Source organism: Pyrus communis, chromosome 11 (assembly GCF_041283825.1).
Source record: "Pyrus communis isolate YQ-2024b chromosome 11, ASM4128382v1, whole genome shotgun sequence".
NCBI classification, from domain to species: Eukaryota; Viridiplantae; Streptophyta; class Magnoliopsida; order Rosales; family Rosaceae; genus Pyrus; species Pyrus communis.
In genome coordinates this window covers 30148398-30171965 of record NC_142575.1, presented here as the reverse complement: position 1 = coordinate 30171965, position 23568 = coordinate 30148398, and the positions used below count along the sequence as shown (strand labels likewise).

General features: G+C 36.3%; 3 protein-coding genes across 11 annotated transcripts; all 3 read left to right on the top strand.

The window, feature by feature from the left end:
• Positions 1 to 2142: 2142 nt before the first annotated feature.
• Positions 2143 to 7436, top strand: LOC137741864 (F-box/FBD/LRR-repeat protein At1g78750-like). The gene is made up of 5 exons (XM_088680346.1): positions 2143 to 2150; positions 4734 to 5578; positions 6495 to 6565; positions 6664 to 6792; positions 6882 to 7436. Exons 1-5 carry the CDS (start codon positions 2143 to 2145, stop codon positions 7071 to 7073), a joined length of 1245 nt encoding a protein of 414 aa, XP_088536472.1. The 3' UTR covers positions 7074 to 7436.
• A 3254-nt stretch (positions 7437 to 10690) lies between these two features.
• Positions 10691 to 19500, top strand: LOC137741992 (polycomb group protein EMBRYONIC FLOWER 2). 9 transcript variants are annotated; one of them, XM_088679376.1, is made up of 22 exons: positions 10728 to 10968; positions 11055 to 11208; positions 11327 to 11382; positions 11487 to 11601; positions 11712 to 11871; positions 11959 to 12027; positions 12771 to 12910; positions 13119 to 13181; positions 13354 to 13478; positions 13914 to 13978; positions 14249 to 14301; positions 14511 to 14564; positions 14650 to 14709; positions 15182 to 15228; positions 15349 to 15470; positions 16395 to 16412; positions 16512 to 16650; positions 17419 to 17467; positions 17936 to 18019; positions 18288 to 18367; positions 18582 to 18671; positions 19159 to 19500. In XM_088679376.1, the coding sequence occupies exons 2-22, from the start codon at positions 11083 to 11085 to the stop codon at positions 19277 to 19279; spliced, it is 1836 nt and encodes a 611-aa protein (XP_088535502.1). In that variant the 5' UTR covers positions 10728 to 10968; positions 11055 to 11082; the 3' UTR covers positions 19280 to 19500. The 9 variants fall into 9 exon arrangements, with proteins under 9 accessions (XP_068337817.2, XP_088535502.1, XP_068337815.2 ...); XM_068481714.2 differs by having other exon boundaries at positions 16395 to 16433; XM_068481716.2 differs by lacking the exon at positions 16395 to 16412 and having other exon boundaries at positions 10691 to 10968.
• A 1014-nt stretch (positions 19501 to 20514) lies between these two features.
• LOC137741865 (cytochrome P450 CYP72A219-like) lies at positions 20515 to 22850 on the top strand. Its single transcript, XM_088679381.1, has 5 exons — positions 20515 to 20889; positions 21059 to 21276; positions 21512 to 21768; positions 21843 to 22236; positions 22337 to 22850. The coding sequence occupies exons 1-5, from the start codon at positions 20610 to 20612 to the stop codon at positions 22766 to 22768; spliced, it is 1581 nt and encodes a 526-aa protein (XP_088535507.1). The 5' UTR covers positions 20515 to 20609; the 3' UTR covers positions 22769 to 22850.
• Positions 22851 to 23568: the final 718 nt, after the last annotated feature.

Below are 23568 nucleotides of genomic sequence, written 5' to 3'. Positions count from 1 at the left end.
TTTTATTTTTTGGACAAAAAGTGATAGAGTGATATTTCATCATCTAAAGTTTCAAACTAACGAGCAAAGGACAATTCTTTCAGTTGGGTTTTGTCATAAAGAGCTTGGTGACAAGATATATGATGGGGTACATAAATTCTTTGTAATGAACCTCTGTCTTATCTTATATTAAATAACGTATTTTGTATTGATGTTCTTGATAATATATTCATAATATTTTACTAGTTCTATTACCGACAATGATATTGACACCTTCTTGATGCTATTTCAATAATTGCACACTTAGGGTTGGATTTGACTAACTTGGCCTAACAAAACAAAGTACTCGGATATGTGAGTTAGCCTAGTTACGTGTTTGACACCATGTATCAAAGTATTTATACATTCTACCATAAATTACAATAGTTTAGAACATTGGTACACACATATTAAAATTTGGAGAGCAACTACATATATTTTGATTTCATTGGCACAAAAGTACCACCATTATGGTATACCGTGCCATGCAAGTCCTTTTAAATTTTAAATCTTATGGACCAATGGCCCAAAAGTCATTTGCTAGCTCGAAAGTCCAGTTTTCTTTTGTTTAACTATTTAATTATATTATGAGTGTTGATAAACTCATCTCATTGTCCTATTTGTCTACCCATATTATAATTTCACTCACCTTAAAATGTTAAAAAAAAACTAAAATGTTATTTTCCCATCCCTTATTATTCCTAAAATAACCTTTAATATATATTCAAACTTTTATACATTTTTTTAATATATCCCTTCCTTAATCGCAGCACCACATTCATAGCGACAGCCGTAGCCCCGGTCTGCTCACTTACCCCAACTCGCAACCCATCCACCACCACCTCTAAACAATCAAGTATCTTTCTCCCCTACCCACCACCACACTCTCTCCTGATCTCTGCCTCTCTGCGACCTAAACATGTCCCCCTTTTCACGCCATAACCAAATCCTTCTCCAACTTCATAGCCAACCCATAATCCTTACTCTAGACAGCCCCCAAACCCCATCCTCATTTAGGTTTTGAATGAATCTCATCCAACCTAAATCCTATAACCCAACATTTTTTTGTACAAATTGAAGTGGTTATGGTGGTTGATGGTGATGCGGCATTTACACGTCAGCTACCCATTTATAAACAAGGGTTTAAAAGTATTTTTCTAAAAGGATGTATATGTCAATAACATTTTGATTAAAAGGTGGGTGAAAAATAAGACAATGAGGTGAATTTAGTAGCACTTTTATATTATTTGAAGTGACAAGTAGGTGACGTGGCCACACCACAGTTTGGAGCCAAAAACTCGATATTGAAGGGTCAAAAATATAAGGGTGCGTTTGTTTGGCTTCACTAACCTTCACTGGACTACTCATTAGTGCAGTTCTGTGTTTGTTACATAGTGGGACTATGTTTAATGGGATTGAAGGGGACTTGCGTTCATTAAGGCCATTTCCAACGGACACGGTCAAAGGGCCATAGGGCTAAAAATAGCTAATAATAACACGAAAACTGTTTCACCCTCTTGTTAGATCCCACATCGCCTAGGGGAGATGATCCTCTATGCCTTATATGCACACGCCCACCTCCATTTAGCACAAGGCTTTTTGAAAGCTCATTGGCTTCGGAGTTCATCGGAACTCCGAAGTTAAGCGAGTTCGTGCGAGAACAATCCCAGAATGGGTGACCCACTGGAAAGTTCTCGTGTGAGTTCCCAGAAACAAAACCGTAAGGGTGTGGTCGGGGCCTAAAGCGGACAATATTGTGTCACTGGGGAGTCGAGCCTAAGATGTGGTGGAGCCCGGGTCAGCATGTGACAATTTGGTATCAGAGCCAATCCCTGGGTGGAAGTGTGCCGACGAGGACGTCAGGCCCCTAAGGGGGGTGGATTGTTAGATCCCACATCGCCCAGGGAAAATGATCCTCTATGCCTTATATGTACATACCCACCTCCATATAGCACGAGGCCTTTTGGAAGTTCACTAGCTTCGGAGTTCATCGGAACTCCAAAGTTAAGCGAGTTCGCTTGAGAGCAATCCTATGATGGGTTACCCACTGGGAAGTTTTCGCGTGTGTTCCCAAAAACAAAACCATGAGGGCATGGTCGGGCCTAAGGCGGACAATATCGTGCCATGGCAGAGTCGAGCCCAGGATGTGGTGGAGCTCGGGTTGGGATGTGACATCTCCAGCCCACTAACCCAGCCTTCCAGCGCTAGAATGTCAAGCTTGACATTTTGACAGCCCTCCAGCTCAGCCAATTTGAATGCCAACGTCTACTTGGCATCAGTATGACGCTAGCTAGCAATGACTAGCTAATATCATGTTGTCGTCAGGTTAATGTTTGAATTTGATGAATGGCTAAAATATAAAGATCCCTAGGATCCCCACCATTTGACCCTCCTTCGGTTGGAGATCGAAATGATTACCAGATTGGTTCTTCCAAAGACAAAAAAACACTGGAGTAATCAGGAAACCAGGGTGGTGTGCGGTAAGGATTACCGGATTAGGTTGGAGGGGGAAGGAGATCGTTCGATCTATTATGTTCTTTTTTTTTTTCTTTTTTTTAAATTTATTTAAATGATAAAAATGATATCAAATTTCAGTTGTGAAAAAATAATGACATATGGCGGAAATTTGAATGAAAATATCACGATTGACGTGGTATTACAGTACCACTTAATAATTTGTTATGTTAATGATTCTCAATATGTATATATTTTTAAAATGATCTTTGAACGATGTAGTAAATGACAAATGATTAGAATAATTAAAATAAAATTCAAAACGGGACATAGAAGGTGTATACACGAGGGAGGATTTGGATCCCATATAGATTCAAATGGTGAGGATCTTATAGATCTTTACATCTTAGTCATTTATCAAATTCCAACGCTAACCTGACAGCAGCATGACGTTAGCTAACCGTTGCTAGCTGGCATCATGCTGACGCCAAGTAGCCGTTAGCATTCAAATGGGCTGACAGACCAAGACCACCATAACCTCACCTGGTTAGGAGGCAACCAATCACTTTAATGCTCTGCTTAGTTACAAACTCATGCTACTAGGCTCGGCATAATAAAATTCTTAGCGGAATGGAATTTTATGAGTAGATATCTGTGAAGAAAATTAGCATTCAAGGACTTAATTTGTTGTTACATGTAAAACTTATGATTATTGCCATTAATCAGCAAATTCTCAAAATTCGAAATATAGTGGTGTGTTATGAATTTGATTGCGGTATGTGATATGCACTTTGTTGTCTATGATTGAGGATTTGGATGCTGAATATGGAACACTGCTCTTACTATATTTGATTGTTTTTCCTATTACATGATAATATATCAACTTCTTTTTTACTGGCAATGAGAACTTGTAATTTTTTTCTCCAGATTGGTTCCTTTAAATGTATAAATTTATTTTGTAATCTTTCATAATTATGCAATCTCGTCATTGATAAACAAAGACAGCCCAAAGGGAGGTGTAGCGTTCGTATTGAATGATTCTGATTATGACACATGTACCGTGAAGATTCGTATTGTTCATAAAAAAGTATGAGGGGACCTGCTATCAAAGTGTTCTATGTATAAATAGATAACTATTGACCCCTCATCCCCTCAAAATTTCATCGCCGCATGAAACTGAAAACCCTAAGATTGAAAATTTGGGTCTATCAAATGAAAACCCTAAGATTCAAAAGTTCAAAACCCTTGGTTTGATATTCAAAACTCCCTTAATTTGCATTTTCGTTTTATCAAATGAAATGTATGTTTGGAATATGATCTCCTTATTCAATGGTCTGCTGAATAGACTCATCTCAAAGGTATCGTTTGGTATGCAGACGAGACGGGACGGAACGGAATGGGACGGGACGGGACGGGACAGGACGGAACGGAACGGAGCGGGAGCAAAGATGCCCTCGGATGGAAACAAGGAGGAAGAAGAAGGAGACGGAGAGGTTATAATTTTGTGTTCCACGAATGTGGAACGAGTCGTTCCAGGGGGGTGAGGTGGAACGAAAATTCACCCAAATCTCGTCCCATAGAACAGCTCGTTCCACCTGTTTAAGGCGCACCAAACGTGGGACAGAATGTCTTGTCCCACTCTGTTCCGTCCCGTCCCACGTACCAAACGGTACCAAACTGACCAAAAATCTATACAGAGAAAAGAATCATATTAGTCATGATTTATTTTAGTAGCAAGTGAATTTTAAAAACTGTGTATTGTTTTGTGCTTCACTCTCATACTTCAGATATTGTCTCACTAGCATTTTGACTTCCTTTCCATTAATATCTGTTTGGCTACCAAGAAAACTGTCAAAAACACTAGAGGAATAGAGAAATTTAAGTCTTACCCTTTCTGTTGTTTATCTCTAGAGAATATGAAATCTTTATTTTGTTCATTCCGTCTCGAATATAGTATCCGGAACAATTGTTCCAATATAATGAATATTTTCTTTGAACTGTTTGTTTTCATTAAGAAATAGTAATTAGATATTTGTGAAGGCCATTATCATTAGAGGACATTATGGTTAAATGCAAAGTTGTTGGCATTCATTTGTAAATACTCGATTTGAAATATGATATACTCAAATTTTTGCTCATTTACTTCTCCATTAGACTGTAAGTTACCATATGCACATCATAAATATGCTTCTCTTTTTAAATTTTGACGAAAAGGTACAAATGGGTTCAATGCCAAAGACTCAAGAGAGAGTCAGTGATAGGATAAGTGCACTACGAAATGAGGTTCTTTGGCACATACTTTCATTTCTTCCAACGAAGTATGTTGTTAGGACCACCGTTTTGTCTAAGAAATGGAACAACATATGGACTTGCGTTCCTAATCTGTACTTTTGTGACGATGACTACCCTAATGTTAATGCGTTTATATCATTTGTGGATCATGTACTTGACTCTCCTGACTTATCACGCATCCAAAAGTTCCGTCTTCGATGTGACCATGACTACTTCGAACCCCCACCTATTGATCGTTGGATTCACAGTGCAATTAGACGGAAGGTTGTTGAACTTGATCTTTGTGTTTCTCACTTTGATCCAGACGACAATTTGGAATTGCCTCAAACAAATTTCATGTGCGAAACACTAGAAGTTTTGAAGCTGCAGTTTCATTTTATTGCTCATTCTCTTACATCAAAGTGTTTTCCAAATCTCAAGTTCCTCTATGTTCTAATTCATCATCCTGATATTGAATCAGTGAAAAATGTTTTATCTTACCTTTCTGTACTGGAAGGTTTGAGAATTGGGGGATCTCTTGACGATTATGATGTTGAAAGTCTGGATATCAACATCTCTGCACCATCACTGAAGACGTTAGCTATATGTTTGGAGTTTGACGATTTTGATGAGGAGTTCAAGATTTGTATTGACGCTCCAAAACTTGAATCCCTTGATGTCCAGCTACTTACTAGTTTGTTAAATTTTTCTTTGTTGATCAAGGAAAATCTCATAGTCAAGGCCAATGTGGATCCCTCATACACAGAAATGCCTAATAGTGATATTGCAGACGTGGCAGATATTCTCTTCTATGCAGAAGAGCCTGATCGTGTTGGTATTCAAAGTTTACTAACTCAATACCAAAATATGTGGGTGATAAGTTTACAAACTCTATCACACCTCTCACTTTCACTCTCAATAAAATTGGACAAAGAAATAGAGAAAGGAGGGAAGCAACAAGCTTTGACAAACAAGGCACTTGGACTTTGATATATGAAAAGAGAGTTTACAAACTCAATAGAATAAGAAAGCTTACAAGCTGAAAATGAGAATGGGAAATGAGATTTGGATGATATAATTTAAGCTTAGCAAGATGGCCTATTTATACAAAACAGAAATTAATAAACAATGCAACAACACTTGCAATGAATGATGGTGTTCCACATCTTTACACCCTTTCAAACACATGCAGCAACTTTGATAGTTGGCATACACATGCATTGCATCATTCCAGGTTGTAATCACAACCTTTCGGCTAGCACACAGCAGCTCACATCTCTGCTGTCTTTCAACACACTTTCAGCTAGCACATGGAGGAAACTTTAGTCTTTGTAGTTGCAGCATGTGTGGATACAACCTGTAAAGAAACTAATGTTGAGAATTAATGTCAATTGTAGGTGAAGTAGGTGGATGTTGTAGGTGAAGTAAGTGTGTGAGGTTGGTGAAGTAAGTGGAGGTTGTAGGTGAAGTAGGTGGATGTTGTAGGTGAAGTAAGTGTGTGGTGTAGCTTTCATTTGGTTTGCTATAAATACCCAAGTCCCCAAGCATTGTAAATCATCCAAGGAAAAACAAAGCCTAGAGCTAAATAAGAAAAGCTTTGCTAATTAGTTTGTTTTGTGAGCTTTCTTTAATAGTGTGCTCTATTTTCTTCTTCTTGGGATCATTAGAGTTATCTTGGATACTCTTCTTATTCAACAACTAACAGCTAGCAGCAACCTTTTACAGCCTGTTTTGAGTTGAATTTCCAACAGATCGCGCAATAGCACTTCTAAGAAATGTCTCCAATGTCAAGTACCTGTCTCTTTCAGCTCATAGTTTGGAAGTAAGTTCTTTACTGTTTAAGATACAAAAACGCATAAATAATGTTCAGTTTCTGAATGAGTTTCTCTTTGATCATTACTTGAACTTATTTTCATCTAGGGTGATTTTCCTGCATTTGACAATTTGAACCAACTGAAGCTGGTTTTTTACGATTGCAGTTACTGGAGATTTCTGACAAATTTACTCGAGAGATCACCTAATCTAGAATATCTCGTCTTTGAATACAAAGTAAGACATAATTCGACTTATGCAACTGTTTACCAACAAAGACCAGCCTTTCGGATTCTCATGATTTATTTATGTTACTTGCATTTTAGGATTGTACCATATGCAATGTCGAAGACTTCAGGCATGGATTTATTCCACCAGAAGTTGTGCCTATTTCTTTGTCGTCGCAGCTCAAGATTATTACTGTAAACAGATTCAAGGGAACGCGTGGTGAGATGGAATTGGTAAAGTACTTGTTAAAGAATGGTGGAGTACTAAATAAGATGACCATTGACGCTTAAGGGAATACAAATCTTCCGCATGCACGTACGAAGGTTTTATCAAAGGAAGTTTCACTGTTTCAAAGGGGTTCAAAGACCTGTCAAGTTGAAATTCGATTTGGGATTTCACAATGGCATCATTTTCAGGCGCATTTCAATAGTTTGGAAGGAACATTATTCCAAAGGCATTACTGGATCGTGCACACAGTTGTTCCTCAAGAGATCACCTTTTTTGGACGTTGCCTCAAAGATTTACAAACAATTGAAGTAATGAGTGCCGATTAGTCAGTTTGTAGTCGTTGTTTTGTACTTTTTGTGTCATCGTTTTGAACAAGTTTTGTTTAATTAATCAGTCAGATTATGAACATTATTTAAGTTTTAATATATCTGGTTTTCTTTAAAAAAAAAAAAAAAAAAAAAAAAAAAGACTTGCAAACAATAATTGATTCTTAATTTCTAACTAAAAAGTTCTTGATCAATCGGTATTTCTGTTTCATCTGTTGGAGTATATCTCAAGTTCGAACAAGACTCTTCTTACAAGAGTAAAAGTGATCTTATTATCAACTGATGCCGCTTTAAGGTTTAGAATCAAAAGTAATCAATTGAAAATATACATTGAAAAAGAAAAAAAAATACATTGTTTACAATGGTAGACTAGCAAATTTTCACTACTTTAGTTTATCAATAGATGTGTTAGTATGAGTAAACAACTTGTAACTCAATTTGGTTAAAAGCATTCACCTTTGTACAAATGTTCGAGGTCAACTTTCCATTGCCAGTGTTGCTTGTATTAAACAAAGAAAAAAGATGTGGTAGTACATATGCATGTAAATATATATTTTGCTAGTGTTATTCCAAGTTATAACTGTGGTTGTAACCCGACAATGTTTTCTAAAATGCATCAGGTTAAAAATGGTTTCGAAGTCTAAGAATCAAGCAAGATTCATGTTGTCATGTTCCCCATATGTAGAGAGGAAGGGGGAAGTGGTGAAAAATACATCTAGGATCATAGTTTTTAATCCCTTCATAGCTGGACAGATTGAAAGAAACGAAGGCGTGGAAGACGCTGGTTCTTCCCAGCTGTTGTTTATTACTTCATCTTTCTTGAAGGGTTGTTCTCTGCCTGCTTTTGATAATTTGAGCAAATCGACGCTGGTTCTTCACAGTTGTTGTTACGGGTGGGAAATGCTAATAGAGTTGCTCAGGGGATCACCTGCTCAGAGCTTCCATGGTATGCACCGGATTTTGTTCCATTTGTTTATCGCCATAAATCAAAACTATCTCCATGAGGGCATTCCGGGGAAATCCTGATGAGATTGAAGTAGCAAGGTTTTAGTTAACGAATGGTGAAGTCTTGCAGAAGATGACTATTTTATACTGCTGATCTTTTGATTAGAAAGGAGACTTATATGAAAAATTCTCAATGTTCGAAATGGCTTCAAAGACTTGTGATTTGTGAAGTGGAATTCATCGAGATGTAGGAGGATTTTACTTTTGGAATCTAATTCTAGGTTTAAAATCGGTTAAGGTGGTTTGGACACGTGAACCGAGTATCTATTTATGATTTGGTTAGATGATGCAACTATGAGACGGAGACTCAAGACAAAAAGGGGTCAAGAAAGTCTAGTAATACTTAGGTCCCATTTGGTATTGCTTTCTTTTCACCAGAAAACTGCTTCCCTTTAAAGTTAAGTAGTAAACAAATGTTTGGTAAACGTAAAATATCCTGCTTATTTTACAAGCAATAGCTTCCAAATAACAGCTTTTAAAAGTAGCTTGTACGTTGCTTTTAAAAGATTCTTTAATAAAAAGCTAAGTTGAGCCACTATAAATATTTTCAATTACTGTAATACCTTCATAACTTTTTTGAAAATGACATATTTAGCCATCCACACACATTTTATCTCTTAGAGAATAAAGTGATCGCTATCGTCTACCACTGCCATTAATGTTGCTACAACCACCACCATAACCATAACCTCCACCAATGTGACCACAACCACAATCAAAACTACCACCATTGTCACCACTGCTACCTCCACCACCGCCGCCACCACCACCATAACCAATACCGCCACCACTACCACCACAACCACAACCACAACTGGCACTACCACCACTATAAAGGCAACCGTCATCACTGCCAACACAACTACAACCGCAATCACTGGTGCTACAACCGTTCCTACCACCATTGTTACCTCTGCACTCGAACCACCACATCCCACTATTAGCACCACCACCACCACCACTATTACCACCACCATCCCCCCACTGTTGTCGTCGCCTCCACCACTACTATGTCCATTTTGTCATTATATGCGATTATATCAGTTTTACCTTAAAATTTATTAAATGCTTTTATACTGCTTGTCAAACTCACAACACTTTTAAAATATAGTTAACCAAATGCTAATATGCTTTATTTTGCAGCTGATTATTTTTAAAGCATAGCAAAAGCAGTTTTTTGAAAAAAAAACATAGTAGTCCTAAAATAGCCCTTATAAAGGGAATTTAAGAAAAAATGTGAATTACTTAAAAAAAAAAATAGTAGTCCTAAACTAGCCCTTATAAAGGGAATTTAGTACACATTTGTTTTCTCTTATGCACATATTTTAATCACATTCGTAAATTATTCTTTAATATATACATAGCATTTAATGATAAGGAAAACATATGATTGAAATTAAAAATAAAATATTTAAATACTTGTGGAAATCAAATTTAGTGTTGTTGTTATCATTTAAAGTGTAGGACTGTATATTTAGGGCTGGTTTGGTATTGCTGTGATTTGAAAAAAAGCTGCTTCTGCTGTGCTGTGAGAATAAGCAGCTGTGAAATAAAGCAGCAGAGTGTTTGGTAAACTTTTTTGTAAAAGTGCTTTTGAAAAAAAAAAAAGCAGTATTAGAGTGTTTGGTAAACTTTTATGTAAAACAGATGTGAAAAAAAGCCAGTTTTTCAAAGCTAGGTTTTGCAGCTTCTTGTTTTTGGCTTTTTTTCATCCAAAACTGTGAAAAAAAGCTGAAGCTGAGTGTTTACCAAACACAAAAACAGCTCCCAGCTTTTTTTGATAGCAGCTTTTTTCAGAATCACCTCAGTATCAAACCAGGTCTTAATGACATGAGAGACAAATGACTAAAATTGAAAATAAAATATCTAAATATTTGTGGAATCAAATCTAACATTTGTTGTTATCATTTAATGTGTGTGACTGTGTGTTTAATGATACAAAGAACAAATGACTAAAATCGAAAATAAAATATCAAAATATTTGTGGAAATCAAATTTAATGTTCGTTGTTATCATTTAAATTGTGCGATTCGTTTAACTAAACAGAGAATAAGTGACTAAAATTGAAGGTAAAATATCTAAGTATTTGTAGAAATAAAACATCTGTTCTTATCATTTAAAGTGTGGGACTGTATATTTGACGACACGAGAAATGAATGACTGAAATTGAAAATAAAATATCTAAGTATTTATGGAATCAAATATAACGTTTGTTGTTATTATTTAAAGTGTGTGACTCTATACGGGAAATAAATGATTAAAATTGAAAGTCAAATATCTAAGTATTTGTGGAAATCAAATTTAACGTTCGTTGTTATAGTGTGCGAGTGTGTGTGGTTATCATTTTTATTTCAAAATTAAGGTAAAAAAATGCTTCGAAAAAAAAGGACAAAGGAGTATTTATATAATTTTTGGTCTGAAAAATGAGCCAAAGCTGCAGTAAAATTGGCAGCGTAACGCAGAGAATATGAGTGAGAGAATCCGGTAGAAGAGAGCAAGCACGCGTTCGTGATTTTCGATGAGGAAAAGAGCACCGCGAAGAACCCAAAAGGCAGAAGAAGAATTGCAGACCGGAAACCTCCACCCAATCTCTTCGTCTTCAGCTCCAATTCTTCCTCCTGGCTCCGTAAGCTCTCGTTTTCTCATCTGGGTTCTCTCTCACTCCTTTTTTGCTGCGACTTTCTGCGAAAAAATTTGAATCTTTGGTTGCAGGCACGCGAGGAGCAGCGGCGGCGGTAACATGTGCCGGCAGGAGGAGCGGGTGCGGATGTCGTCGGAGGAAGAAATTGCGGCGGAGGAGAGCCTCTCTGTCTATTGCAAGCCTGTCGAGTTCTACAACATTCTCCAACGCCGCGCTATTAGAAATGTACTACTTTTTTTCGTATTGTTTAGCCTAATTATCTGCATATATGTGACAATGAAATCGAAGATTTATACTTTGGTTGCCAATTTGTAATGGGTTTGTGTGCATTTTTCGAATGTAGCCAGCGTTTCTTCAGAGATGTTTGAGCTACAAAATAGAGGCCAAATACAAAAGGAGGTAATGGCAGCAATCAAATTTTAACTTCTGTTCGGTACAATGTGTGTGCTAGTTTGTTTTTTTGTTTTTTTCTCCTGACTGGGTTGGTGTTGGTTGAAATTCAGGATACAAATGACGGTTTCCATTTCGATGAATGAGATGGAAGGTCTACAAACCCAGAATCTCTTTCCTTTGTATGTGTTTTTGGCCAGACTAGTTCCTGATGTTGCGGTTCCAGAGGTATGTATATGCATGTTTTTAGTTTTAGAATTGTTGATCAACGTGTTGCTTTGTTGTGGTTTCATCTACATGTATCTGATAAGAGTTCTGTCTTGGAATGTATGAACAAGTATTCTTCTACATATCGATTCAGTCGAGCTTGCATGTTAAGTAATTCCACTGGGGTTGATGGGAGTAGTCAACTGCAAGCAAATTTTATTCTGCCAGATATTAATAAGCTAACATTGGAGGCTAAATCTGGCTCCCTTGCAATCTTGCTCGTCAGCTTTGGTACGTTGTGAAATTTTGTTGGTATGGAAGCCTTTTTTATGTGGAATGTCATCGAAATGTTTGGGCTCATATATTAGTTCATTGTAGTGGGAGCTCAAAACCCATTTCGTGGAATCAATTTATCCAAGGGTCCTGTGGATATGTCTTTTTTCCCTTGTAAGTTAAAGCTTTACTTGCTAAGTTCTATCACATGTTTGAATTTTGATATGTTCTTTAACAGATTAAAATTTAAAACTGTGACAGGTCTGACATAATTTTGCAATTTGGATTTCTTTAGTAAACTTTAAGTTCTACATGATGCAGGCACATTAGCATATGTAGAGACCAGATGTTTAAGTATATGACCCATTTGCAAGTCCCTAAAATTTTAAATTTCTGATATATTTTATCAACTTTAAAAATAAGATAGAACGAGTATACTTTGGTCTCGTTTGATAGGGAGGACTAACTTGGATAGTACTATTCACTACATTGAAGGCAATTTGAGGAAGAAATGGATGAGATCTTCAATATTTTGTCCAAGTTGAAGGTCACTCATGAAGAAAAGATATCCCTACTAGTCCCCACAAAAATGGTAGGATTAAAAGGGACAACTTTTCTTCATGAGTAATTTTCATTTGGACAAAATAGGGAAGTTGTCATCCATTTCTCCCTTCAAAATGCCTTCAATATAGTGAATAGTCCTATCCAAGCTAATCCTCTCTATCAAACGAGGCCTTTATGTCATGCCTTTGTCTCTTCACACTAATATATGTGGAGTGAAAGATGAAGTATTCTTTGTTACTTGTAATATTGAGAATTATTTTACCGAGTTTAATCTTCTTTCTTACGAGATTGATTGCCCAAATCAGTTCTATTTTTTTTTTGGTTCTAAATTCACCATCAATTTTGCTTGACAGCAAATGCAGGAGGATATTGTCTATGGAACAAGATACCACTTGAATTACTTTATATCTCTTGGGAGAATTCTCCTAATTTTGGTTTGGGACAGAGAGCTGAGATGATTTCAACGATTGACATGCGCTCTTGCTTCTTGAAGGTATGGCATCAGTACCCTGACTATTGATTAACTATTTGCAATTTTTCTTGACTAAGAGTTCCTGGTTAACAATGTGCTAAACCTTTTGACATTTTAGCTGTCAAAATACTTTAGGTTTTTTCTAATCTCTTGTTTGTGACTGGACCCGTATAAATTGTAGACCTCCTTTTTTCCACTCTCAGTTGATATAGTTTTTTCCCTATTGCAGTTGAGCTGTTTAAATGAGGACAAGTGCCTTATGATTGCAACTCCCCCTAATCCTGAAACTGTTGTATGTTTTTTTCGGTGTTTTCTTCTTAGATCAATAATTTGAATCTCACCTCTCTCTCTCTCTCTCTCCCCCTCTAGGCATGGGACATACATGTACGTGTATTCAACATTCTTTTCTTGGCAACTGTTGCTGATGAATATCTGTTACTTTTGGTTGTTTGGGCCTTTCAAAGGTCATTTCTCAGCTAGTGCAGGTCACCATTTCTGCAGAGGAGTTTGGTGCGAGGGAAAAATCTCCTTATAATAGTACATACATATGTAGCGACATTCCTTCTTCATCATTGCCTCATATCATTCGGTAATTATCATCTCTCATCAAGTAAATTTGTCTACGTCATTCTGTTTATTTCTTCCTACCTTTTGCTTCCCTGAAATTGTTGTTATTGGATACTGTTTTGTTTGATCATTAATAAACTTAGTTTTTGGGTCCCTACTTGTATTTTATAATTTTCTTGTTTCAGTCGAAATTGAAATAGTTGATCATTTGTCTCTTGGTAACTTCCCATAAGAATAAACGATATGAACTTAATTTGGATATACTCCCAAAAAACTTCGCATGCTTCACTTTCTTGCATGCAAATGGGTGATTTGTGGTGCTATTCATCGAGAGTACAAAATCCATTTGATCTCAGCAGATTGTTCATGAGGATTTTATTTTTGGATCTGTATGTATATATGTCTGTGTTTGAGCTCTTGGGGATATGCTTAAATATTTGTGACTTGTCTTGTACAGGTTAAGGGCAGGAAATGTGATTTTTAATTATAGATACTACAACAATACATTGCAAAGGACAGAAGGTACTAATGATTTCCTATAATTCTTGGCAACTTCTAATATGGTATTTTCGTTATGGGACAAGTTGGCATCTTAAAGTTAAAATATGAAAATTGGTAATTTTATTCCATACTTGCATTTCCTTGTCCATAAAAAGATGAAAAATATATTTTTGTATTTCAATGAATATGTTTTTTCTTTTCATCTTCCTCACATTCTTTAACCAATCAAGTGGAAATACCAATGACTACACATTCTGTTGTTTGTGAAATAATTGTTTGTTCATCTTGCAGTAACTGAAGACTTTTCTTGTCCATTTTGCTTGGTTAGGTGTGCAAGCTTCAAGGTGCAACTTTCTGCTCAAAATCTGTGTGTTATTGTGTTGGGATAATAAATTACTTCACACCCCAACAACTTAAGCTTTTAGGTTCCATACATAGAATTGATCTAATAGCTTAAGATTATGGGAAAAGTAGGAGTATAGCAATCTTAAAATAAACCAGTAGCTAGTGAATTTATGACTGATGCTCAGAATCTATTCAATCTTTTTTGTAGGGTCTGAGACATCATTTGTTCTCATCACATGATCTCTTCAACTTTGAATTTTGGGTTAGTATTCTGTGAGAATCTTAGTGGGATTATATTCATTTAATTAGGGTAGACCAATGGCTACTAAACTGATAAGTATTTATAGGTAACCGAAGAGTATCAAGCTGTAAATGTGTCTGTGAAAACTAATAATTGGAGATCAGAGGTATGTATTATTTTATTATCATTTTACGTCTTTTTTGCATGATAGAGCAAAAGTACCATTTCTCAGTGATCAAGTTCTGTATTAAGTATTAGCAACCATATCTCATATCCATTCAGAAAAATTGATATTTACACTGTATATATCGTTGCCTGAGGTATTATGCAAATTCCATAAAAGTTAGCTGTCTCGATCATTAGTTTCTCCTATGTTAAATTTGGAATTAGATTACGACATATTTCATCATGATATAATTTTTCTAGTTTCTTCGGATATACATGTTGAAATAGTAAAGATGATGTTGGCTGCTGAAGATGACAGATGAAACGACTATTAGGCCAATTTAGGAATTGTAGCTAACTTTGAGAATACATTTTTTCTACACAAATGGATGGTAGTGGTACAAAAGAAAAATCATAAACAAATCCCTGATAACTAGCTGCAGAAATTTAGATCTTATTTTTTTTCTTTTCAGATTGTTGCTGGTGGTGTTGATCCTAAGTTACAAGCATTCTCCTTTTGGTAAGTTTTCTCTTCTTTCTTGGGCCATAGTTGTGCCTAATAATTTCTTTAACCTTGGGTCATTTTTTTGAGATATACGAATGCCTTAAACCGAAAGGAGTAAGCTCATACATTTTCCAGCTCAAAGCCACTTAGACGCAGAAGACCCAAGAGCCTATATCAAAATGCAAAGCATGTGCATCCTCACGTCTTTGAGTCTGAGTTGCCTGCAGGACTCTGTGAGCTTCTGGACAAGGCTGATGGTACATGTTCTTTTCTCATGTTCACAGAAACTATCTGAATTGACTATATGATCGATTACTTTTAAAATTTTGAGAAAGTATAAAGTGCTGAAGCTCCGCTTTTCCCCCTTTATATGTATTTTTCAATATTATATTTTGGGTGGGTGTTTGTTGTTTTAAAATCAATGGAGGCAAGACAAACAAAAATGACCAAAAATATGAAACAAATCAGGCTTTTTTGAACTGTGTGAAAGATTCAAATTGTCTTTTAGCTAAGAACTCTTTCCTCTGGAATTATATGGAAAAGATATATCTTAGTAATGGAGAAAACTTGACATGAATAAGTAAATTGTGTATTAACTCCTTGCAAAATGTGTCTGGTCCAAAAATTATGGATCAACCAATCCTCTTGCGTGTCTTGATCTAGTTGATTGGATTATTGTTAGGAACCCAAAGTGTTCCTGACATAGTGAATCTGAACATATCCTGCAACATGAAATTTCAAGCTCCAGACTGCAGATGAAATATCATTGATCTCCTGGAGACCTATGTAGTAACCTCCTTCAGGTGCCTACTAAGCATCCCACGAATATTATTTTCTATGAAAATTTACGTAAATTAGGCCTGAATAATTGAACAATGTAAATTAGACTTGCTTTGGAGCAAAATGATAAATAGCTATTTTCTTGCCACAAATAGCCATCCTTGTTTAGGATCCTAATAGAAATGACCCTGCGAGATGTTTCTAACACATCTAGTTAACGTTTCTTATTTGTACTTTGAGCTGAACATATTGAGTTAACCCATTGCATTGTATTTTTTTTCTTTACCTGATGTCTGAAAAGAATTTTTTAGTCTATTATTCTTTTAGGCAGATTGAACTAATATCTCTTAATGCGCTCCTTTTCCGGATATTGTCGTCAAACACTCAAATTCTTTGCTCAGATGCTCATTCTAGTAGAGGTGATAAGGCTAGAATATCGGGTAGGAGTAATTTGCAGAATGTTACGGATGGTGTTGCTGTCTCTGCAATTTGTTTCACCCAGCTTTTTACTGTTGCAGGGGTTTCAAGCTCCACACCCCAGTCATATGGTGATCCTGGTTGTGTTCAATCAGTATCGGGAAACAATTTTGCACCTCCTGCAATGCTTCTGTTTGCAAAGACAAGAAAGTTATCTGTTGAGCGCCCAGACCCTAGAAAGTATCTCTCTCTCTCTCTCTCTCTCTCTCTCTCTCTCTCTCTCTCTCATGAAATAGTGCAGTGTAATTACTTATGGGCGGATCTGTCTCATCAAAGTCAAATGTATGAGGTTTTACCTGGTATTCAGCTACCAATCTAAGGCTTCACGTGTGCTTAGATCCATCATATATTTATAATAAAAAAGATACATGTATGTTACTTGGATGCATGGCTACTCATTCTTACTTTATCATGTGAACTTAATAAAACTAACAAAATTCAGGTAGCGCTGTCCAACAACCAGCTGAATCTGAACCATTTGAAGCAACTGACTTAAACTGACCTGAACTGGTTATTTGCTTCAGTTCAGTTCCTATTTTCCTGAAACCAAAAGGACTGGTTCAACAAAACTTGTTAAAACAACTTTTAGGATGTGTATAGCTCTGTTGAGCTTGTGCATGCACGTGAATTCACCTTAATAGATGGATGCTAACCGTTGCTCCCATGCTACTCTGATGTTAACTTGTCAAATCTACACACACACACACACACACACACAAACACACACGCATGCACGCACACCCTCAGAACTGATCATGTGTGGACAGGCTGTGTTTCACTTGCCAATTGATCAGCAGTTTTTATGCCTAGTTTTCAATTATGTTAAATGTGGTTTTTAAGCAAATGCTGTGGTATTTTTCATAGATACTTTTGCATGTCGATTATTAATCTTGCATGTAGCCACATATGAATAAGGTTTTTATCTAGAAGTTTTCTCTAAATTTTCAGCTGTGCCCTCCTGCGGAAGCGAAAGTTCTTTCACTCACATAGGGCCCAGGTGAGAGAACAACTCATGTGATAATGTATCATCCAATACTTAAGCTTTATTCTGGAGTGAAATTTTCAGTTACCATTAATCATGAAGTAGTCATATATGGAAGCCATTGTGAATTTGTCAATTTTTCTTTCCATGGTGTATGAACGAGAGTCCAGTCTGATTTTATGGCCTGACACACCATATTATTATTTCTTTTCTTTAGCACGAATTCTTAACAGTGTTGCAGTAAATTATTCTTTCCCTTAGTACTTACACTTGTATCATAAGTCTGTAACTACTATGGTATGACTACATACTAGTATAATCATAAGTCTGTAAAAGTTGCTATATTAGCCGCTTGCTCAGTTGCTAGCTCCAGAGGCCGACAGGTGTCACTAGTTTAGTTTCTTTTTGGTTCATATATTTAAATGACACTATTGCTTAGAATATGCGGCAGTGTATTTCTAATTATTATTTTTATGCTTGAAGCCAATGATGTTGGAACAAGTTTTGTCAGATCAGGATAGTGAGGATGAGGTTGATGATGATGTTGCTGATCTTGAAGATCGAAGGGTATAAAACTAAACCTCCTCTCTCTTGTGCAATAGCATATGTTTCTTAGGCAACTAATTTTTGGTCAGACTTGACCTTTATTAATGGCTGATTGAGCCATTGAGGAATAGATTTTCTTGCCATCTGGACTTGTTTTAAGTTCTTTGTATTCCCGTGCACTGATGGATCTGCGCTGAACATATGGGAGCTTGTTTGGGAATATGTTAGCACCACTTTACATTGACGTGGCATCCAGCAAATGAATAAGTGATATTTTACTCTATTGTAGATGCTTGATGATTTCGTTGATGTGACTAAAGATGAGAAGAAAATGATGCATATGTGGAACTCCTTCGTGAGGAAGCAACAGTAATTTCTCTACACTTCTCAATTCTTTCAATTACAACTGTTGGACTTGGATATCAAGGGGCACTTTTGGTAGGTCTCTTCATTTGCACTAATAATGCTCAATGATGGACAAGCACCGGACCAAAAGAAAAAGGGATAAGCTCATTTTCTTATGTGGAAGAACATTATTTTTCTCTTGATTCTTTTTGTGAAATATTTTGTGTAATGTTGGCAGGGTATTGGCTGATGGTCATATTCCTTGGGGGTGCGAGGCATTTTCGAGATTGCACGGGCAAGATCTTGTCAAATCCCCTTCTCTGATATGGTACTAATTGCACTCATATTGTTATTTCCCTCGAATTTATTGCATCTATTAATTTACAACCCCCTCCATCTAATTTTTGTAATGCATTCCTAACAAATTAAAGCCTAAGTTCCATGAACTTAAAAGTCCCTCATTCAAACGCACCATTAAGGACTATATGTACAGTGGCGTTCAAATAAGGACCTAGTTTAAGTATTTAACTGTTTTCACTCTTTGCCCTCAAGATTTTTTTGGTCAGACCCTTTCTTTGCCTTAAGTTTAAGGACTTCACCTTCAGTATTGAACAGTTGCTGTATAAAGTTATTTTGCCCTTGCATCATTCCTCCGGAAAGCACCTAATATCATCTGACTGTCTGTTATATTAGAATAAGATAATTTGTCTTCTCACGCACTGGATGCTTTACGTATTGCCTTGGAGGAAAATGTAGCATTATCATGCTGTGCTTTTGATTAGAATTTCTGAATCTCAAACGACTCACTTTGGCAGGTGTTGGAGATTATTTATGCTCAAATTGTGGAATCATGGTCTCCTTGACGCACGGACCATGAACAACTGTAACATAATTCTTGAACAATGTCAAAGCCCGGCGTCGGAACCCCAAAGTTGAAGGAGATTATTTTGTTGCCTCCATTTTGTATTATGTTTGCTTATTTCATAGTTGGGCTGAAGGATTTTTCCATGCCTATTGCCATTGTTGTAATGAGCTATATGCCATTTTCCAGATGAATGTAGAACTGTACTATTGTATCCATGTATCCTAACATGAGAGAAAACATAGCAAAGGTATTTCAATAAATGTCTTAAAAAATTGTAAGTTCTTTCTTTACAGTGATTTAGTGTTCAGGTTATGTTTTACTTGCCTTTTATTTTTTCAAATAATTTATTCATGCTATATGAATAAAACTAACTAAATTGATAATAACGAGGAATAATTGCAATTTGAGTCTATGCATAATAGAAAGATAAGAGTACCAATTTTGATGCAGACTTGGGTTTAGTCAAGTTGGTTAGAGGAGCGTGTTCTCTTTCTTTACATTCAAAGTTTGAGTCTTTATTTTTGTAGTATAGATGAATTGTGTAGAACATTTTTTAAAAAATGTCTCCTTTCTATGGGGGAACCTATTTATCTCTCCATTTGAGATTAACGTATCTTTATCGTACAAACATCATATTCGAATTGTTCTTTTTATTTTTTTTATTTTTGTTATCATCATCTAAAAATCATCATTGCACAAAAATTATTTAATTTGGAGATTATTAGCCATCCTTGCATGTGAAAATCAATTGACGATTTTGATATAAAGCCGTATCATCATATTAAATTGCACATTTGTCGATGCATATGAATTATTTGGAGAAATTTTTCGATGTATTCGGATCACCACCATGCGATGTTGTGATTTCACTAATTAAAATTATAGCACGTGTGTTTATTTACTTTTTATTAATATATACTAAAATTGCGACAACAATTTTATCCTTATCCATGTTATACAAAAATTTCGGTTATTAACGCATCATTATGATGTGCCAACCATTAAATTTGTCTTAAGTCACGGAGATTTTTAGTATATCAGAAACACGATCCGATACACTAAGTTCCTTAATTCCATTGGTTGGTGGTTTTTTTTTTTAATTTTAATTTTAATTTTTTTAAAAATTTTCAATCAATTGAATTATTACACTCGATATTACCAGACCGTGTACCCAGCACACTATTAAAACATATACGTGCAAATGCCAACTGGATCCCTACACCTCCATGCAGACTGACACGAAGCCATCCTCTTACGTACCACCACCGTTTTACATGTGGATCAAGACTGGATGTAAGGTGCTTACAGGGAGCAAGCATTTTCCACACCATTCAAACAAGTTCCTCATCACCAAAACTCCATCTCTCTCCCTACTTCCCCTCTCTTTCTCGCTACAGGTTAATGGAAGCCTCACTGGGCAGTGTTGCCCTAACTGTTGTTTTTGTTAGCATTGTAGCATGGGCATGGAGTTTGCTGAATTGGGTGTGGTTCAGGCCAAAGAAATTAGAAAGATACCTGAGGCAACAAGGCTTGGGGGGCATCTCCTACAGACTTTTGTTTGGAGACTTGAAAGAAATCTCCATGATGCACAAACAAGCAAGATCCAAACCCATGAACCACCTCTCACATGATATAGTGCCGCACATCCTCCCTTTTCTCCACCAGACAGTGATCACCTACGGTATGTCCAGTCTTATTTGTCAAATATGTATTATGTATACTAATTAGTATTGTGAACTCTCACCGTATGCCAAATATTTGATTACATTCATATCACCATGCATGTGTAGTACTCTTATAAGTTAAACATGACATGGATTAGTTAGTTAAACAAAAACTAAAATTTGCAGGCAAGAATTCTTTTATTTGGATGGGGCCCACCCTGAGGGTGAACATTTTGAATCCAGAAGATTTGAGAGATGTCTTAAACAGATATGATGATTTTCGGAAGCCACTTAGTAATCCAATAACAAGGGTACTTCCACAGGGACTCGTAAATATTGATGGTGAAAAATGGACGAAACACAAAAAGATTATCAACCCAGCATTCCATTTAGAGAAGCTAAAGGTATTGTACTGTATATTTCCAACATGCATTCAAGTTTCTTGAGCTTTCGTTTTCTTCTGTTCCTTTTTTGCATGAACAATTCCTGGAGATCTAAATAACAATTGTGTGTATTTTATAAGTAACTAACCTCCCTGTCGTTTTTCATTGTTCATATACTCCACCCGCACTATGAACAATTCTTGGAGATCTATATATTGGTGTAAAGTGATAATTAATAATTTTTCTCATATTGCAGGTTATGGTACCGACATTTTACCAATGTTGTAGCGAGATGATTGATACATGGGAGAACTTGGTGGCCAACGAGGGTTTATATGAGTTGGATGTGTGGCCTTGGCTACAGAGTTTGGCAGGCGATGTGCTTTCTCGAGCTGCATTTGGAAGTAGCTATGAAGAGGGAAAGAAAATATTCCAACTGCTGAAAGAGCATGCGAGAATTGGTGCAACACTTCTAAGAAGAAGCTTAACAAGTGTCTATATCCCAGGATGGAGGTAAAATTTAACTTTTTTTATTGGAAAAAGAAAAAAAAAATACTACTAATGTAACAAGTTCATCATTTGTGCAGGTTTCTACCATCAAAAATGAACAAGAGGATGAAGGAAATTAATAAAGAGATAAGAGTGTTAATCATGGATATTATAAACAAAAGAGAAGGGACGATTAAGGCAGGTGACAATATTAATAAAGATGATTTATTGGGTGTGCTTTTGGAGTCCAACTCCAAGGAAATTAAGGAACATGGGAACCACAAAAACGTTGGAATGAGTATTGAAGAAGTGATTGAGGAGTGTAAGCTGTTTTACTTTGTTGGGCAAGAGACCACTGCAGCATTTCTAGTTTGGGCAATGGTTTTACTAAGCCACAATCAGAATTGGCAAAATCGAGCAAGAGAAGAAGTCTTGCAGGTTATTGGAAGCAATAACACACCAACCTTTGATGAGCTAATGCACCTACGTGTTGTAAGTGTCTAATGTTTTCATGTAAACTAATTATATGTATAATTTGAATGTTTTATATCGCTCACATGAAATAATTAGCTACACCTATAATATGCCCTAGGTGACCATGATCTTACTGGAAGTTCTGAGATTATACCCACCGGGTGTTGAGGTGTCTAGAATCACTCACAAGAAAACACAACTTGGGAAATTATCATTACCAGCTGGAGTCGACGTCTATGTACCCATACTTCTTGTTCACCATGACAAAGAATTGTGGGGTGACGATGCAGATGAGTTCAAACCAGAGAGGTTTTCAGGAGGAGTTTCAAATGCAACAAACAACAGATTCACATACTTCCCCTTTGGCGCTGGTCCGCGGATTTGCATTGGCCAAAATTTTGCTATGATGGAAGCAAAACTGGCCTTATCATTGATCTTACAACACTTCACCTTCGAGCTCTCTTCATCCTATGCTCATGATCCTTCAACATACGCAACTCTTCAACCTCAATCTGGTGCTCACATCATTTTACGTAAACGTCGTTATTAGTTTTGTTAAGTATCGATGTTTAAAGTTCTAAACCATGTATTGTAATGCATGTATTTTCTCTAAATAAAACTTTGCCGCCTAATATGTCTTGCATGTTATTTCTAGAAGCTGCTACATAAGAATGAGCTAGATATAGATAGTCATAGTGACGCAGTGAGTTCAGCTTCGCCTGTGATGCAAGACGTAGCCTCCTGTAAGAACATTTTAATAGCCTAATGTGGTGCACATGATATGGCCCAAGTGTGATATATTCAGTTTAATGGATATTATTGTGATGGGTAATAAATAACTATGAGTTTCAAGGAAACAGGTTCTCTTTACCTATAACAGTGCACATACCCATATAGTGTTACATTAATGAAAAACACGTATTAGGGTGCACATACTCATCTACATAACGTTCAAGATAAAGGTTGTAGATGATATTTAACGACTAGTTATCAAGTTATGTGATTTACGTCTTCCCCATTAATTGTGTGAATATCATGGAGTTCAAGATTTTGGCTCATAAATTGAGTCTTATGACTTTACCCAATTTTAAGTTGGTTTTTATTACAAATAGTCCATGAAATTAACCCTCGCCATCAAGATAGTCTTTGAAATTGAAAATCAATCAATGTAGTTTCTGAAAATATGTGTTGCAAATCAATGTGGTCATTCCGTCATAATTATGTTAAAAATTATGTTAAGTGCTGATGTGGCACATAAATGGGCCCCATAAGTTTTTTTCTCCTCACAAATGATCCTTGAAATTGATCCACGATATCAAAATGGTCCTGAAATTGACTCGCGACATCAAA